The sequence below is a fragment of the Lasioglossum baleicum genome, chromosome 11, assembly GCF_051020765.1.
Source record: "Lasioglossum baleicum chromosome 11, iyLasBale1, whole genome shotgun sequence".
Taxonomy (NCBI): domain Eukaryota; kingdom Metazoa; phylum Arthropoda; class Insecta; order Hymenoptera; family Halictidae; genus Lasioglossum; species Lasioglossum baleicum.
In genome coordinates, this window is record NC_134939.1 from 12,785,569 (window position 1) to 12,804,756 (window position 19,188).

The 19,188-nt window shown below is 42.9% G+C and overlaps 1 protein-coding gene across 14 annotated transcripts in view; it reads left to right on the top strand.

Annotated features, from left to right (window-relative positions):
• LOC143213706 (uncharacterized) overlaps positions 1 to 19,188 on the top strand; it is a 235,578-nt gene that overhangs the window by 192,032 nt on the left and 24,358 nt on the right. For 9 of the 14 annotated variants that reach the window (XM_076433799.1, XM_076433807.1, XM_076433805.1 and 6 more), the window contains one exon: positions 1,839 to 18,053. The exons of 2 other annotated variants lie outside the window; for them this stretch is intronic. In XM_076433799.1, coding sequence (XP_076289914.1) covers positions 1,839 to 2,140 — 302 coding nt within the window. In that variant the 3' untranslated portion in view covers positions 2,141 to 18,053. Of the gene's footprint in view, positions 1 to 1,838; positions 18,054 to 19,188 lie in introns of those variants that run through there. 3 more of the 14 variants (XR_013010010.1, XR_013010011.1, XM_076433813.1) reach the window with 2 other exon arrangements.

Genomic DNA, 19,188 nt, shown 5'->3' on the forward strand with positions numbered 1-19,188 from the left:
ATTTTTCCCCTCTTCTCACCCTCTAGAAACCCTGTTCAACCCCCTCGCTCTTTCGTTCTTTCTTTCTATCTTTCTTTCTTTCCTTCTCTCGCGCGCGCACACACAGCCTCTCTTTCTTTTTCTGTCTACCGAGAACGGACACACACACACGGACACAGAGACACAGAGACACAGACAGAGAACAGTCACGATGTCCCGTTTTACTTCATTAGGGGATATGAGTTTTTCCACCCTCCTCGCGCGAGCACGAGGGTGTCTCCCTCGCACCAACCACCAACCCTCGTCAGGGGCCGAGTCTCAAGATGGAACGCGGGGGTGGCTTCGTCCTTGTCGGCGAAGGACGTGCAGTACCTGGGGGACGGCCAGGCATTTCTCTTTCTCCTCGCTCTTTTTTCTTTCGCCTTTTTCGAAAACATTTTTCTTCGCCGATGGCCGACGCTCGCCGTCCCGCGACGATTTAACGTCGATTTTAATCGGCCGAACAATCTACCCCGAAGAACGCCCGCTCTTTTTCAATCCTGCCGATTAAAAAAACATTAATCCTTTCCGAGCAGACTTTTCAAACTGGAGGACGTTCAACCCGAACGACAATGGCCAAAATTTTCTACGACATTCTGTTAATTAACGCTTTGCACTAGAGTGGTGAATCAGAGTCACCATTAAAAATTGATGTACCATTATTCTAAGTATTATATCAATTTCATATCCATAAAATAAAAAAATCATGTACAGGGTGTTTCAGCTGAAGTAGGCTTTTAATGACACAAAAAATATTTATGGCATAATTTAAATGGTATCGAAAGAGGAATATCATAGAAGAACAATTTCTTTTGTCTGGTTATTTTTTCATAGTTTTTTTCAAGCTCGTCGTTATTTTTTATTGGGAAAATTTATTCTTGTTTATTCCATCTTATAGCGGCTGAAAAAATACATTTGAATATGCTTAATTCATTGACAAGATGGAATAAAAAAAAAGTTTTCCCGATAAAAAATAACGATGACCTTGAAAAAACTATGAAAAAATAACCGGACAAATAAAAATTGTTCTTCTATGATATTCCTCCATCGATACCATTTAAATTATGCCAAAAATATTTTTTTAACTTTAAAATGTTAACCCTGTAGAATGGAATTATTCTAGGTTGGAAGAAATGTTTAATTTTCGACTGGATTTGTGTGTGTTTAGAAACTTAAAAGCTCGTTAATGTAACGTCAAGATAAAATACACCAATCTTAAACAAGAAAGGGTCAAAACAATGACGTCAAAACGAATGAGTCAAAACAAATCCTTCAAAAATCATTTTGCACTAAAATTCGCAGACAAAAACAGCTCGTTGAAAAACAAAGCGAAAGCGTTTTCCCGCAGCATCAAATTCAAGACTCCCGAACGGTTAAAGATCTGTCGGCAAATAAAAAACGGAGACCGCAACGTAAAATATGAATAAAAAGCGGGAAGCGATAACAACGGGCTGAAATCAGATGAAAATCGAAAAACGGCGGGAATAAGCGGTTAATAGAGGAATTGATAGTCCCGCGAAACCGTCCAGGTAAGCACGTACGACGCTCGTGTATGTATATGTGTTGCAGACGCGTGTACGTATTGCAGACATCCGCGTTCTCTCGTCTCTGTGTGAACGATATTTGGGGTTTATTATACATACAGACAGGCTCGCGTAGGTATATGTATGCAGGTGTACCTATGTGCAGGCAGGATAGCCCCTGGGTTTATTGCGACGAGCGTTATCGCGACCAGACGGAGCGAACGTCCCGCAGCAAGTGGGCAGTAACGTTTGACGAGCAGTCTAACCCTTTAATTGAGTGCAGTTTTACGATTTCAGACGTCGTTTCGGACAAAGGAGTCAAGAGTTCCTGGGACGTTATGCGGCGCGCCGGAATAATTTCAGTCAGCTACCGGCACGGCGGGGTAGCTTCAATCTACGGTGAACCCACCCCGTGTTCCCATAGATCGATCGCTCTGGACGCTGCCCATAAGTCTGGTCATTCGGAGAAAAACCTCGACCTTCGCAGGTCACTTTCTTCCCCGATCTCCTCTTGTAAAAATAAGGAGCAAACCATCAGACACTTGTTGGAACCCGAATTTATTAGGTTGGAGAGAAAATTTCGTCGCATTTTAAATTAAGTAATAATTTTTTAAGAGAAACACATGTGTTACTAGTGAGTTGATTCCGGATATTTAATTGGAAAGAATTCAAGAATGTTGTAATGTTGATTTTCATGTAAAGTCGTTAAGGGATGAAATCAATCTTTATGTTATTCCTGCTTCCCATGATCAATGCAAAACATTTTTATTTTGCCTAAAAATCCGCAGTCTAATATTGAGTGATTGGGAAACAGGTATTAACGAGTTTTCTGGAAGATGGCAACAAGTTGTTACGAATAATGGAAATTATATCATTGAACAATATTGAACATACATTTTTTAAATTCCATCAAATGTTTTCTTTAAAATTCTATTTTCTGGCCTGGCAGCCTCGAGGTGATTTGATATTAGCTGAACAAAATCGTGGATTTTAATAAAATTGCATGGGCTCGTAGAACATGATGCTCCGAGTTATAAATGTGTAAAGATCAGTGTCGACGAGCTCTTTAAAAAATTGTGGCTGTAACCAAGAGTAAATAAAATTTCTTTACCAGTGTTTAACGCCGGTAATTGGACGCCGTACATTTTTGTAAAAATAAAAAAGGCATTTTTTAAAACTTTTTTATTTGGGCCCTTAATGAAAATTTAAAATATTTGTTTTGTAGATCTATGCGAGTTATACACGTGCTGAAAATTTCATCGAAATCGGTTGACGCAGGAAAAAGCGAAACTCGTCGAAAGTTGAACGATTCTGTGGATTTAATAAAACTACGATTTTCACAATTTTTAACCGATTGTAGCTCGTGTGTATCTCAATCGATTTCGATGAGATTTTCAGTATGTGTATAACTAACATATATTTTAAATTTTCATTAAGGGCCCAAAATAAAAAAGTTTTAATAAATGCCTCTTATTTTTGCATGTAACCTTGTATATTATAATTTTGGAGAATCATTTTTGCATATCATTTAGTAAATAAATGCTTCTAATTGCTTACAAAACATCAGGTCGTTTTAGAGGGTGCACGAACACTTTTGTGGGCCACTGTAGCTCCGAGTGCAAAGGGTGAATCGTGTTCCTGAAGTTTTTTGTTATGCCGAATCGCACAGGTTGGCAGACGCAACAAACGCGCGATCGAGAGCGGTGATTCTGGAGTTACGTCTCTGATGCAAAACCGTTTCGACTGGTCGGCATTGTTGTACGCGCGACGACAGGATGCGGTGAGTTAAAAAATAGAGTTTTCCAGTGGAGTTTCCACCCTTTCATCCGGTCTCGTATACTTCCGGCGTGCATCCGTACACGGTCAACGTCCCAAAAACGCGAAACTGTCGTGACGATCGATCGACGGAAAGTAAACACCTCGAGAGGGTCATGGTCGACCTTGATGGTATTTGGTGGCACCTGTCACTCGCGTCTGTTCCACCGTAAATTCAGGACACAGCAGTCTATCGCGTCGCTATTTTTCCTCCCCCATTCCGATACGACGGTTATTATCGTGTTTCACAGAATTTTTGCAAATTTTGCATCGCTGTCGGGGGGATGATCGATGAACAGCTCGCAGCTTATCACTGGTTTGATCGAAACAGGTTTTTTTGATTACCTTGGCGTCGATGTGACCTTTTTATTCTTTCGATACGTTTAATGCGGAATTCGCGTGGCACTGCTCGGCGCCGCGGCTGTTTAACGGATTTTACATGAAATTTTAATTTGTTGAATGCGCGTGTGTGGATTCGTCGCGACCCCGTGAAAGTGAATTTCAAGTGCGATAATTGAACCCGCAGATTTTATGCATACACGCGCGCGCGCGTCCCGCGTATATGGAAATGTGTGAAACACAATCAGCCCGAAAACTTTAATGGAAATTAACGAAGTTTCTATTTTACTTCTCATTTAACGAGCTTCGGCTTTTGCCGAGTGATTGATGAAAATGGGAATTTTCAGGCACGCTGCACGGAGATACCGGCCACTTACAACCGCTATCCATTGTTTCCTAAATACAGTTTTCATTATTACATTTTACCAATTATTCGAATACATCTTTTTAATTCCGCGTTGATTCATCGCATGATATCGAGTGTTCGTCGTCCGGGGAATTGTTTGAGTGCAAAAGTATAACAAATACAAACTACTCTTGTAAAAGAAAAGTTTATAATAATATAATCGAACTGGGGGTTTTTATGGGTTAATCGCAATTTAACAAGACTAGCAAAATCAAGAAAAAAGCTACGAGGTACAAGGTTTACTCGAAGAACGTAAGTTTGGTTAAAGAAGATCGAGTTAGCAAGTCATTTATATTAGATTGCACGTTGGCCTTAGAATTGCTCCGTTTGTGCAGCGCAGGAACAAGGAAAAATCTGAAGAGAATTAACAGAGGCGGAAAGTCTGTTGGGAACCCCTACAGTAATCGAAACAAAGCTTCTGTTATCTAAACGATGGGTTCTCGGTGCGTTATTTACGCACGGCGCAGCGCGGCGTTCACGCGGCGCGCTTACGCGGTTTGCGCCCGCAATATTTATCGCTAGAAATATTAATTTTCGGCTGACTGCCCTGTATCGCGCGGGATTAATTGATAACCTTCGACGATAGCCACCGAAGTCCCTCTAATGGCTTTCCCAATCGGTAATGTTTCCCCATTCACTTTTCCGATCCACTAATTCGCTGAAACTACCCCTATACAATTATTCGATGTACAGATTTTTCTATCAATTAATAATAAGTAGACTGCAAGAAATAGAAATTAAATTGAGGAGAAGTCATGTACTGACATCTTCAATTTTTTAAATTTTCCAACAATTTTGAAATTCATGTAACTCACTTTTGTCTAATAATAAACACTGTCTCTTTCAAAGTCCTCTATTTCCCTAAGCTGCTAAATTACAAAAAATATATCAAAAAAAAACTTTTTAAAAACCATGCTTCTATTAAAATGCACTAAAAAGGAGAAAATAATTTTTTTAGACATCAGTGACTACAAAAAAAAGCGTGAAGCGCTAAACTATATTGACGTAATCTTGGTGGGCGTTCCACGCTTTTATTTATAGTCACTAATGTCTAAAAAAATTATTTTCTCCTTTTCAGTGCATTTTAATATAAGCGTGCTTTTTAAAAAGGTTTCTTTATATATATATTTTTTTTTATTTTCTACTTTTTAGTCTTTTTTAAATGGAACGCAAGATATAGTAATACTGGTATGAAATAGTGAGATATAGAAAATCAAGATGTGGAAATACGCGAGATAGAATGAGGGGATGACTCCGAGAGACGAAGTCTTTTGATGGAGTCCGGAATTGTCCGAAATAGAACTGAATGAGTGGAACACCACGCTGACTGAGCTCCTTCGGTGCGAAATGGGTCAGTGGAGTGGGGATGAGTGGAGTAGGGAGCGCTGGCGCGGAGTGGGGATCGCTGATCGCGATCACGTACTACCGAGCGTCGCGCGACGAGATGTGATGCTTTATTAACGGATTTAATATTTCAAAACTTTTTTTCTCCTGAATGCACAGTTTTTTTTTTAAATTTCTTTTTAAATATCGCATTGTCATCCAGTTCTGAGCTATCTTTACAGTTTCAAGTCGTCGGGAAGTGGTTTAAAATTCGATTACAAGATTTGTCGCATACAACAACAACGACAACTCGCCCAGCTAATATAAGCGTGGTAATAATAAACAAGGATATCGAGACGGAAAATAAATAAATATTGTAGAGTCCGCGGCGAGAACCGCAGAGATCATTTGAACGCGACGAATTATAAATTCGCTGCGCAGAAAAATAATTCCAAATGAAGCATTCATTTGGCGAGGGGGAGGGGGAGGGCAGCGTCGGCGGTTAAATAAACCAGTCATTACGCGGATTATGCGTAACAAAATATCGAAAAATTTCAATTGAGCGTGGTTGCGGGCACACGGTACGTAAAATGTTAAGCACTTCTGCGCACGTTTCGCGAAGGAAAAGTCGAATGGCGTCCAATTAGACCGCACAAAACGCGTTAAATTGGAAATGTCACGGCGAGAGCGGTGGCTGCCGGGATGGAGGAGGGAGTTGGAAAAAAAACGAGAAAAACGTGGCCGGGGTGTAGAAATCGGGCGAAAAGAATCCGACAAATTTTCGGAGCGGGCCGGGCCGCAGCGGATGCGCCGCGCCGCGCGCCGGCATGGCAGGAGAACACGCGGGTCCATTCATCAAGCATTTTCGATGCGATATTAAGCTGATAGCAAATGTTTGCGTAGGGCGACGCGTGCGCGCACGTGATTCCTGCCCCGACGTAATTTATCCATAGTCCGCGGAATAATTTCAACCGCGGCGGCTGAATTATGAAATTACCGGCCTCGGGGACTGCATGCAGCGCGCCGACAGCGTCTCCTGCGTTTCACACGGCCGATCGCATTCCAATGTCCACAAGCTAGATTAAAAATGCAACCGGCCAACCCGCAGGAAAAAAGTCGAAACTTTTTCGCCGCGGTCAATTGCGCAAATATTTTCGCCGGCTTCGTTTCTCCACTTCCTGCTTAAAAATTATATTTATTTGCGGTCTTGCTTCTCGTCCTCGCCCACGGGACATTCTTTTAAAAATTATGGAACACCGTGTTCCCATTATTTTTAATTGTTTGCGGCATGTGCTTAACGAAAAATATATTTTTCTCGAGGAACATTTCGTAAACTTCATTGTTCTCGAACAGTTTCACGCAAGCTGCAAGAGAGACCCAAAGAATTTCGTCGCGACGAGGAAAAACTCGAGAAAAGCTCCCTGTTCAAATTTGTCTCGCCGACGTCAGTTTCAAACAATTCGCGTGGAAAAATCACGATCCTCGAAATTACGGAAATTCGTCTCTTGTCTAGCAAGTTGAACGAAAAATTTCGAGAAATTCGTCATCATGCCGTGCTTCGAGTTTGGATGGGTAAAACTCTTGAGGAAACACTTGCGCGGAGATTTTTTAAAAAATTCGTCACCTCGAAGCGTGACCCGAGACGCGGAAAAGTTTCGGAAAATTTGACACGTCCGGAACAGATTTTGGAAAAGTGTGAACGTCTCCGTACGGTTGAAAAAATGACATTTTCGACTTACGACAGATAAAATAAAATTTAAGGAAAGAAATAACATCGGCAGAGTGGTGGTGCGTGTTAATAATCGCTATCCGTGTGATAGCTGAATCGGTTAATTGTTTGAGGGAGAGGATAATGCTTGTAGACCCAGTATCGCATAAACTGTAAGCTTTGATGTGCTTAGCGATTTAAGGAAATGAATCGACGTGTACATAGTTGGCCGGGATGAGCTGTTAATGGTGACCTTGCTCGAATTTCGCCCTCCATCGAAGTTCCGCTACCTTTAAAACACTTAACGCCACCCACTCTATTTGCATCGACACGCTGCATGCGACGGGACGCACACAATTGCCTTTCAACTCGAAACACAGGCCGAAAGTGAAAGGGGTTGATCGTTGGATTGCTTGCGATAGTGGAATCCCGTGACCCCGGAGGGAACTTGTCTCGTAATACTTTCCGTATTTCCATAAACGATTTATATAGTCGCGAAGATAACACTTCTGCCGCTTCGAATAAAACTTTCCAACAGTTTCAACAAACTGAAAAATATATTCAGGAACCTATCAAAGTCGTTTTACTCGAATTAAAAATGAACTCGGATTTTTGCATGTTTCACCACCGGTTTAATCCGTTTGTAAATTCGTGCAAACATTTACTATCCAATAACGAATTTGCCCAACTTACCTACTGCAAACTCTTTGCTCTTTCTTGAAAGAAAATTAAATTCAACCCTTGTTAAACGGTTCGTTAAATTAATTCCGATTAATTTGGCTTTGATACTCGAATGTCTTGTTTCGGAACAGATTTATTGTATTTTAAGAAGATATACACGTTTTATACATGGGACACATCTTTTTGCTGAACGTGAAACAATCGATTTTTATTACATTTAAGTGAATAGAGCAGGGTAGTCAAAATATTATGGGGATTTCAATATGTTTATTAACAAGTACCCGGCTGAATTGATGATGTTCTCGCTGGTATTTTATTATGTAATAACAACAACAATTACTCCAATAATATTCATGTTGTTATAAACTGTTCAGGGAATTGGTTAATTATACTGCAATGATTAGACATCTCACCAAACTATGAAATGTTTCCGATGATACAGTTCTTCCTGGTGTACAAACGGGTGTAAAAAGTATTCGTACGCTCTTTAAAATAGAATGACTTTTTTTATAATTGTACCAATCGACCTGACTTTTTTCTAATCAATTAGAAGCATTGATTTACGAAATGATATGCAAAGAAGATTTTCCAAAAATTACAATTTACAAGGTTGCATGCAAAAATAAAAAAAGCATTTCTTAAAACTATATTATTTGAGCCCCTAAAGAAAATGTAAAATATATGTTTTATACATTTATACATAGTAGTTACATACATGCTGAAAATTTCATCAAAATCGTTTAACATACACACGAGCTACAAGCGGATAAAAATGGTGAAAATCGTAGTTGTATTAAATCCTCAGAATCGTACATCTTTCGATGCGTGTCATTTTTTCCTGCGTCAACCGATTTCGATGAAATTTTCTTCGTGTGTATAACTAACATAGATCTACAAAACATATATTTAAAATTGTCACACACACACACATTAAGGGCCCAAATAAAAAAGTTTAAAAAAAATCCCTTTTTTACTTTTGCATGTAACCTTGTAAACCATTTCGTAAACCAATGCTTCTAATTGATTATACAAAAAATCAGGTCGTTTGGTACAATTATAAAAACACTGCAAATAAATCATTGCCGTGCATACAGGGTGTTCCGAGAGTGAAGATCGAGTTTGAAGGCGGTCCCATCCCTACACCTGTATCTAACATAAATAAATCATCAGTAGATGACAAATAAAATGCAGTTCCGAATTAGAATAATTGTTCCACGCCCTATTTACACCTATCTGCTTGAAGAGCGTCGAAACGCAGCCCGCAACGGAAGGAGGGCGAAATCGGGACGAAACCGGTCGATCATCGGATTAGAATAAGAGATCAGGAAGGCGTGAGACCGCAGGGGGTTAATAATGGAGGAGGCGATCAGCAAACACGGGACTCGGTGGCCGAAAATCCTGGAATTCCGGCGGCTTCGGTATGCGGAAGGAGGAATTCCGGCGTGGCGCGGCGGGCAGAAGAAAAATGGGGCTCCGCCGGGTGAAAAAATTCGGGTCATCGAACGGACTGCGCGTGCGACAGCTGAGAGAGGACACACAGACAGGTCGCAGAGAGAGAGAGAGAGAGAGAAAGAACTTTACTTTCGATCTCGTCGAGCCGTGTAATTCGTCAAACACACGCGTGCCGCCCCCTTTCCGGCATCGTTGCGCGCCGCTGTCGTAGCCGCCGCCGCCGCCGCCGCTTCAAAACTAACTGCTGTTTACCCCCGCGAGTATAATGGTCCCGGTTGCTGAACCATGCACCACGTGGACAACAAAACCGCGCGCGTTCGCTCCGATTTATTCGGACGCGCGCAAAAACATTCGGCTCTGATTTCACGCCGCCCAGTCGAACACTTTTATTTCGCGATAGATCTACAATTATCTGTCTACGATCTGTATCGAACGCGAAAATAACATTTTATGCAATTATAATTCATTTATTTCTTTTCTTTTTGACAACGCCAGAAAAAAAAAACAGAAATCTACATCGTTAACACAATTAGAACAAATTGAACGTCGTAAAATAAAAAAAAAAAGAACAAAGTGAATGAACCAAGTATTCTAACATTCCACGCGACTAACTGGCAAGATTCCGAGTTATATAGATTGTCCATAACCTCGAAGTTTACGTGCTCTCCCATAAAAACGCCATGGTCCGAATTTTTTGAGTAGAGCTCGCGAAAATAGCGACGAAACACAGTTCAGTCGACGGGGATGAGATGATCGGAGCGAGCCAGGTGTCCCATTTTCAGAGTCCAGACCGCGGACACGCGGGGTTGGAATGAGTTACGCACCGGTGACACGTTTATTTACCCGCCGTGAATCGCGTGGGCGGGTTAAGATGAATGGTCGCACTCGGATGCGCTTGTCCGCGATGCACTTGTGCAATAAGCGGGCTCGATTACGTAAAGATCGCTGCAACGACCTGTTTCTACGTCCAGTTCGCGAACGTGTTCGATTTCGCTACGTAGAATCGTTTCCGGGACTGTGGACTCCATAATTAATGAAGTTTGAATAAGAATTCGATATCTGACCAAAACGCAGTTGCAAATTAAATTTTGCAGAAATATTTACCTTCCCGTGGATTTTATTCTTTTTTTTTTTTGTATGTGTACGCATAAAATTTTCATGTAGCACAACGTTGCACGCCTCTCTAATTAGGGGAGGGTCTGTCGATAAGAGAAGCAACCCCAATAAATAAGTCTGGATGTTCCCGTCGGTACACTAGCGGTCATCCATCAAGAAACTTCGACAAACATCCCAGCAACAAACATGTTTGTCTCAATCCTTCCCGCTGCACGCTTCCAGGAGCACTTCCTGCGGAATCGTTCAGACGTCTCGCTGGCCTTATCAATCGATCTACGACTATTTATCAGAGCAGATACCAGCTGCATGCGTCTGGAAACGTCAGCCGGCTGTCAGGGAAAGATCGAGAGACAAAGATAGAGATGGCAAGAGAGAAAGCGAAGAGGAATGAGAAAGAGGGAGGTAGAGGAAGGCAGAGAAACGCAATAGTTGTTTTCGAACTGGCTAACATAGCTGGACCAGTCACGAGCATAATGAGTCTATTCCAACAGGATGGCGCAGAGGGTTGCTTGGGTACCGTTGCTGACTCTCGCTTCCTCGAAAATCGTCCGCTGGACGCACGGACCGTGATGTTTCGCGATATACGACGTCCCGACGAAACGTGACCGCTCCGACACTGTCAAAATTATTGTGATGCACCGTATCAAATCAAAACCAAGACGTAAAAGGGGTATACCCGACCGCTGGAACGACAGGTTCATTAAATTCGTCTATATTCTCTCGCACGTGTTCTTCTGATTACATGGCGCACTATTCGTAGAACACATACACTTTGATGAACTATTTTATTGCGCATCTTTACGTAAGACAAAAATGTTCTTCTCGAATTGCAACGAACTGGAGCGACATAGACATTGATTTTCTTCCTCAACTTTTAATTTTTTAATTACTGGCATATAGTATTTACAATCTTGAAACACTAACCGGTGGAAATGATGGCGAGATCCATAATTTCGTAGAACACATACACTTGAACTATTGAAGATGATGAACTATTTCATTGCGCATCTTTACATAAGATAAAAATGTTCCACTTGAATTGCAGGAAAGTGGAGTGAAATAGAAATTGATTTTCTTCCTAAACTTTTAATATTAATTACTGGCATATAGTATTTACAATCTTGAAACACTAACCGGTGGAAGTGATAACGAGATCCATTTATTCGTAGAACACATACACTTGAACTATTGAAGATGATGAACTATTTCATTGCGCATCTTTACATAAGATAAAAATGTTCCACTTGAATTGCAGGAAAGTGGAGTGAAACAGAAATTGATTTTCTTCTTCAACTTTTGATTACTCGCATATAGTATTTACAATCTCGAAACTTAAAAATGTTGTACCTGAACTGCAGCAAAGTGGAGTGAGATGGAAATTGATTTTCTTCCTCAACTTTAAACACCCGCATATAGTATTTACAATCTCGAAACTTTAAATGTAGTGTTTCAAGCACAAACAAAGGTGTCGACCGCATCAGCAAATATTTATCCTGCATCAAAGTAGGTATTTCATCGAATAAAAATTTACTTATGTCAGAGTTCGTAGTGCGAAACAAATAACACGCTATCACGGCAAACCGGTTGCGTTGTAGCGGGTCGCGCAAACGTAATAAATAACAAGTAATTCATTCGCGGGGTAGTATTTGGGTGACCAGATGCATTTGGCAACTTTCCTCCAATTATTTATGACGCGTAGCGCTGCACTTGATTACGGTGGAGCTGCGCAAAAAGATCTTGTTCCTCGGAATCGGCCGGAGCGGAGCGAGCCGCGGGAGTCTCGAGACTTGTTTTTCAATCGGCAACGCGTGATTACTACGGCAAAAAGGTTGCATAATAGCGCGAGCATCGGTGCGGCCGTTGCTCGACAACAATTGCACCCCCCGTGGAAATTCGATCCGACTAGAATTTTCGACGCGTCGCTAATTAATCTCGTTTCATCGACGATGCCCGTCACCCTCCGCCCATGCGCCCGCACCCATCGTTCCAGCACGCAACCCCTATATCCGTGTATCCAGCGGCGTTTTACATTTTTGGGAAAGTGCGCCGTGAGGTTCGTGCGTCCGCGCTAATAATTACACGTGCGATCTATTTAAAGTGTGCGCGTTCCGATATGTATAACTGCACACCGCCCCGCCATCGCGCTTATGCATTGCTCGTACAGTTTATATGCGCGCGAGAGCGCCGGCACACCGACAAGGAAATTGAACAATTCCTGTTACCGCAAGGCACACAGCGCATTATTTATCCCGGATAATAATGAATTGGTTCGTCAACGAGAATACCTGCTTGCCAGCACCCGCTCCACGCTCTCATTTACGTTCTATCTAACCGTCCCTTTCCAACCCTTTCGCTCATCGCCACCCTTTCCCTATCCAGCAACCCTCTCCCCCAGCGAACTGTCCGTTCGTTTCGCTCTGCTATTCGCTCTCTTTCTCTGATCTATGCCGGCGAGCCGTCGTGTCTCTGCGATTGTTAGTGTTTACCGCGTACATATTACCGTGATGACGTTGCGGCGTTATGGCGTCCGACTATCGGCGCGACCGGCGCAAAAATTCGCGAAACGAGCCTCGACTGTTTGCGTCTGGACCGTGGTCGGACCACGCCGATTTCCAGCGAATTATAATATTGTTCGGACCCCCGATGGAAAGCTGTTCATTCGCAGAGTGGACTAGACGCACTAGTGGATCGTTATTATGCTACTAGCTCCACTTCTTTTCACTACATTATACGAGGTTTGATAAAAATATACGCGAATTTGTAAACCCGGGCTGCATAAGTCCAATTGCTATAATGTTTTTTTGTTGTGTCGGTACAGTTGTCCTTCACGTATGTTGACATAGGTGGCCATATTGGATGCTTAGTCTGCTGTTGGTAGAATAGGGCAATAATCAACTAATATTTAAAAATGACTAATGGTCTTTTTGAATGTTAGTCATAGCAAAATAGTCATTAGTCAAAACTTTTCGATTAGTTAGTGATAACTAGACTGCGGATCTTTATGCAAAATAAAAAAATGTTTGCATTGATTGCAAGACACAGGAGCCAAATAGAAAATTCTTTTTCCTTTTAATTGTCTTATTCAGCTGAAATTAGTAAACTGTTGTCCTTAAATCTTCGTAATTCGGCCACTGCTTTAAATTGCACGTGCTCATTTTTGTCATAAATGCATAAAATCCGCAGTCTAGTGATAAGTGATTAATAATATTACTGTATGTTAATCGCACAATAGTGACTGCTGACTAAAGATTGATGACTGATCATCAACTACTAATTCACTAATAAGCAATAGCTAACGATTAGTTAGAGCTGTGACTAGCTATGTGCCATTTAGTTATCACTAACTAATCAAAAAGTTTTGTCTAATGACTATTTTTCTATGACTAACATTCAAAAAGACTATTAGCCATTTTTAAATATTAGTTGATTATTGCCATACTCTGGCTGTTGGTTGTCGAAAAGGTTACACGCGTTTAGGTGTGCTCAGCGATTTTTTACTTGTGACCATGACAATGCACCTGCGCACACTTCACTGCTTGATTGTCAATTTTTTGCCAAAAATAGTAGCGTGAAAAGAATCGCGAGAGGACGGCGCTTTGCCAACATTGAAGAGACAAAGACAGATCCGTTAAAGGAGCTAAACACCATACCGAAAATTGCGTTCGAGAAGTGCAAGATTTTTTGAGAAAAACTAAAATTACGCGCGTATATTATGCTCAAACCTCGTACGGCGAGTTGGAATTATCAAACAATTTCAGAATAAAAGTAATAAAAATAGTAGAAATAATTCAGTATTTCAGATTAGCATTTTTTGTGTGAAAAACTAAAATTCCGCGTATATTTTTCTCAAACCTCGTACGGCGAGTTGGAATTATCAAACAATTTCAGAATAAAAGTAATAAAAATAGTAGAAATAATTCAGCATTTCAGATTAGCATTTTCCATCGTTGTTTCGAGCGCCATTCGCCGAAATCTGACAGGAACTCTGCTGTAATAGTAGCTCCCGTATTCAAGCCAGTAGCTCCCGCGGTCACAGCCGCCGACCCAGAATTTTAATCCCCGGTAACGCCGTTCGTATGTCCGTCCCGTATATTTATTGAAATATGGGTATATAAACTAGTCTTTGTGTGGAAAGAAAAACTATAAGTTTATTAAAAAACGGTATATCAGAGGCACGCAAAGACACGTCTTCACAGTTCGAAAAAAAACGTCGCGAATGAGAAACGCTCAGGCTAAGAACAGAAAAGCAACGGTCATAGAACAACCGAAGATCGAGGATCCACCTTCCTTCTAAAGAACTAATAGATTGATTTTGTTCTGTATTTATAAAATAAATTCCAACAGTATTCAATTACAAAATAACAAAATGAAATAACGAAACTAGCATCCACGTCGACGGCGAAGAAAGTCGGAAAAGTGCGTGGCGGAACTTTCTATTAGGTTATCAAACAAAGAGACGAATAAAGAGAAAGAGGGGTTGGTAGCGAGAGAGAATGGTAGTCCAAGAGAAGCAAGAACAATGGCGAAGCGAGAAACAAAAACGGGACCAATAAACGTCACAAATGGAACGTCAAAGAGAGGAACGCGGCGACTCCGCGGTAGAGGACTCGAAGAGGGGTGGCAGAAGAGGACGAAGAGGAGAAAAAGGGGTGGCAACCGTGGCGAGAGGCCACGTCGCTCGAATTCGATGCATAAGAACGAGACGGGGAAGAGAAGATTATAATATAAATGAAGACACCTTACCTTCGTTTCTACCTGCCCCGTCAGCCGGTTCAACGAGGTAGGTGGTGCGATCGAGATCACCGTCGGGGATGCTCGGATGGGGATGAAAACGAGGGGTGGTAGCTAGCGATCGAGGGGCGAAGCAGAGGGTTGGGAGGAGAAGGAAAAGGTTGCGATCAGCCAGTAATCGCGAACACGAAGAGAACGGAGAAGGTGGAATGGTGAACGGGAGGTAAAAGTGAGAATGTTTTTTCTGGTCACTCTCTCTCTTGATGATTTTTGTTGTTGATCATTTTTGAACATTTTTTCGAGATCAATGGAGATCCTCTTTTTGGACCTAACCCAAGTCACGAGAAAAATGGAGTCTTGATAATTGATTTTTTTTGTTTATCATTTTTGAACATTTCTTCGAGATCAATGGAGATCTTGTTGTTGGACCTAGCCAAAATCACCAGAAAAATGGAGTCTCGACACATGATTTCTTTTTGTTTATCATTTTTGAACATTTTTTCGAGATCAATGGAGATTCCCTTGTTGGACCTAACCCAAGTCACGAGAAAAATGGAGTCTTGATAATTGATTTTTTTTGTTCATCATTTTTGAACATTTCTTCGAGATCAATGGAGACCCTGTTGTTGGACCTAGCCAAAATCACAAGAAAAATGGAGTCTCGACACATGATTTTTGTTTGTTTATCATTTTTGAACATTTTTTCGAGATCAATGGAGATCCTGTTGTTGGACCTAGCCAAAATCACAAGAAAAATGGAGTCTCGATAGACAAAACATAATTTGACGCCAAGGCGAGCGCTTTACGCACACCAATGTCCTATTCTACTTTCCTATGCAACGCCCACAACAATAGTCGGACAATACGCGTTCAGCCGAGTCGCCCAATTGTAGAACCCCCATCGAGCGTGAACCCGAAGGCGCCGGTAAGGCCCGGTACAGCAATAATCGAGGAAGAAAGGGCGAAGCAAGTGGCAATAGACCGGCGTGGAAAGAATGACAGGCCAGAGTATAAAGGGCAAGGACAGAAAAGGGCATCTGCGAAACAAGTGTAGGAGGGCATGGTAACTTTGATGAAGAAATGAAACGAGAAGAGGAAGCAAAACGGAATCGGAAGATGGACGAAGCAAGTGTACAACGAAGAGAGAAGAAGAAGGAATAGTGGAAGAACGATGAAAGAGAGGGAGAGGGTTGAAAGTGGTTGAGGGAGGGTGAGTATTCCGACGACTATACTGTTTCGAACAGGGAGAAACGACGACGCGAAGCAAGAGGGTAGAGGGGCCTTTATTCTTGATATTCTTCTACAGAACAATTAGTTGACAGTAATAAGATTTTGCAAATTTCAAATTCAATAAAACGAACATAAATGGAATTTTCTAAAAGTGAAACAATTACCGTATAGAATAATGAATTACTTTTTCAGTAGTGCACAAACAATAATTCTAGAAATCAGTTGAAGAAACGAAACGAGAATGGAGGAAGCTAAACGGAATCGGAAGATGGACGAAGCGAGTGTGCAACGAAGAGAGAAGAAGAAGGAAAGGTGGAAGAGAACGATGAGAGGGTGAGGGAGGGAGAGGGTTGGAAGGGGTTGAGGGAGGGTGAGTATTCCGACTCCGACGACTATGCTGCTTCGAACAGGGAGAAACCACGACGCGAAGCAAGAGGGTAGAGGAAGAGAGAGGAAGGTAGACGACGAAGAAGAGGTATAGGAGGAGGAGTAGGAGGAGGAGGAGGAGGAGGAGGGTGGAGGACGGTGTACTGATGAATATGACAGATTATAATTTTACGCTGTGGGTGGTGTGAGGAGGCTGCCGGAGGTGGCGCGCCGGTCTACGGCTGGCAAAGGTGTGCTGCTAGCCGATGGAGGTGACTTTGGAGGTGGAAGTCGCCGGGATAGAGGTGAAACGTTGCTGGTGAGTAGGAGGGAGACGGCAAGTTGCTGTCAAAGCAAAAAGGACGGCCGTGGTGGGGGGACAGAGGCAGGGTTAAGTCGCGCTCGTGACTCCTGACGTTTCGACGCTCGGAAATCCCTCGTTGCCTTTTTGCGCGCCACGCCAAGCCGTGCCACGCCATGCCACGCCGCTTCCGAGTCACCGAACCCGATGGACGTATCATTTTTTGCCCCTTCCGGGAATTACGATCGGGACTAAAATAATCCAGCCCCGGATCGATTTGATTAACCCTTTGCGGTCCTCCCTCATATCCCTCATTCGCCGGCTTGAATTAATTAGACGGAAATACTTTCGCCGTTTCGTCGCGACGCAACCGGCTCCCGATACTCCGGGACACTGAAATATTATTCGTGGACCCGGCGGAACGGCTTCTGCGAAGCCTGCGAAATCGGTTTCGCTGTTCTCGAGGAGGTTCGCAGCTTTTAGTATCGCTCGCGTCACTCGCTGTCGTCGACATCATTAGCCGCTTCAGCTAACCGCGAGAAAGAAATGACGAACGACAGAGAACGAATGAAAATAACAGAGAAGCGACGCGCGACTCGGCTAATGAATAACGTAAATAACAAATAATTATGCAAACGAACTCTGCCGTTCACCGATGGTTCGTCGATCACCTGTTCCACCTACGGCAATCTCGGCGTCGCGTAACAGTTGAATTATGAATTACGTTTACACCGCTGGATCCTCAGGATTCGGAGCGTAAGAGGGTCGTTTTACGACTAGGCCGTTCGCAGAAAGAGTCAGCCTGTCCGACTGTTATTATCGACGGTAATTCCATTCTAGGGCTGGCGAGAGTACCGCGAGCATCTCTAGGATATTAGGATCGTAAATATTTAAGTTTAATTGCACGGCACCGGCGTCGGTGACTTCTCGAACAGCTATCATCGGTGTTCATGGCTCTTCCCTCACTCTCTCTCTCTGTCTCTCCACGATGCTGTCTTTCTCGACCGGTCGCCAGCTAACAAGTAGTAAGGGGCAGACGACGACGCTTAAGGCTGCGTTTATAGTTCCTGACTCGCGTGCTTTTCGTCTCGCGTGCTTTTGGTCTCGCGAGACAGCGGGTCAGAAATTTCGAGCGGGGTCGACGGGCCCACTGTGCCCCCCGCTGTGCGTGGCACAAAAAAAGGTCTCCGAAGATATCCTACCGCCTTAAAGGAAAGCTATCGGTAGTTTACCTAAACGAACCGTGAAGCCGTAGAGACCTTTTTTCGTGCCTCGCACAGTGGGTCCGTCGACCCGCTCGAAATTTATGACCCGCTTGTCTCGCGAGACCAAAAGCACGCGAGACGAAAAGCACGCGAGTCAGGAACTATAAACGCAGCCTAAAGGAGAGTACGGAGGTCGCGATCGCAACTTCCGGTTGTTGGGATACGTGTGCACGGGGCTGAAGGCTCGCAGACGCCGTGGGAACCGACTTCCTCACCAGGTACGCTTTTTTTCCGAGCCGGTGAAAGTAAAACGGGCAAAGTCTCCGTCGATCCCGTACTTTCGTACGTGCACGCAACTCTTCCGCTCGTTTTTCTCCTTTTCGTTTTTTTTCCTTCTTCTTCCTCTTTCTTTCTTTCTTTCTTTCTCTCCTTTCTTCTTTTTTTCTTTTTAGTACTCTCTCGCGGGCCGCGCACACGTACATGCATACGGTACAGTCGTCGGCGGGCCGGAAATCGATACACCGTTACCCGTCGGTCTTAATGAAGGTATATCGTAATTAACGAGCGCACAAATGCTCGTCGCGACGCGATTCGTCGGGACTGTTTGTCCATCCTCGTTTTGGATCCGCTCCGTTTTAACCCTGTTACGGACGAGTCGACGGAACCACGTCGAAACCGTTGCCACGAATCTCCGAGATGGTCCACTTTTGTCTGGAAAGATAAGTGATATGGAGCGCGTATGGCAACGAAACGGTTCGATAATGCTCGTCATTGCTGATAGTGGGCTAACAAGTAAACGAAAATCGGCGGCGATTTGCGTAATCCTCATGGGAGACTCGTCGCGAAGTCTTCGTCCGAAGAGGTATGTAAACACGAGATAAAACGACGTTGCACAATTTTTTCATCGCGCTAAATCATTCATGTACGATAATTCTAACTTTCAGTAGGTCTGACTTAATGTCCAATTTTTCACT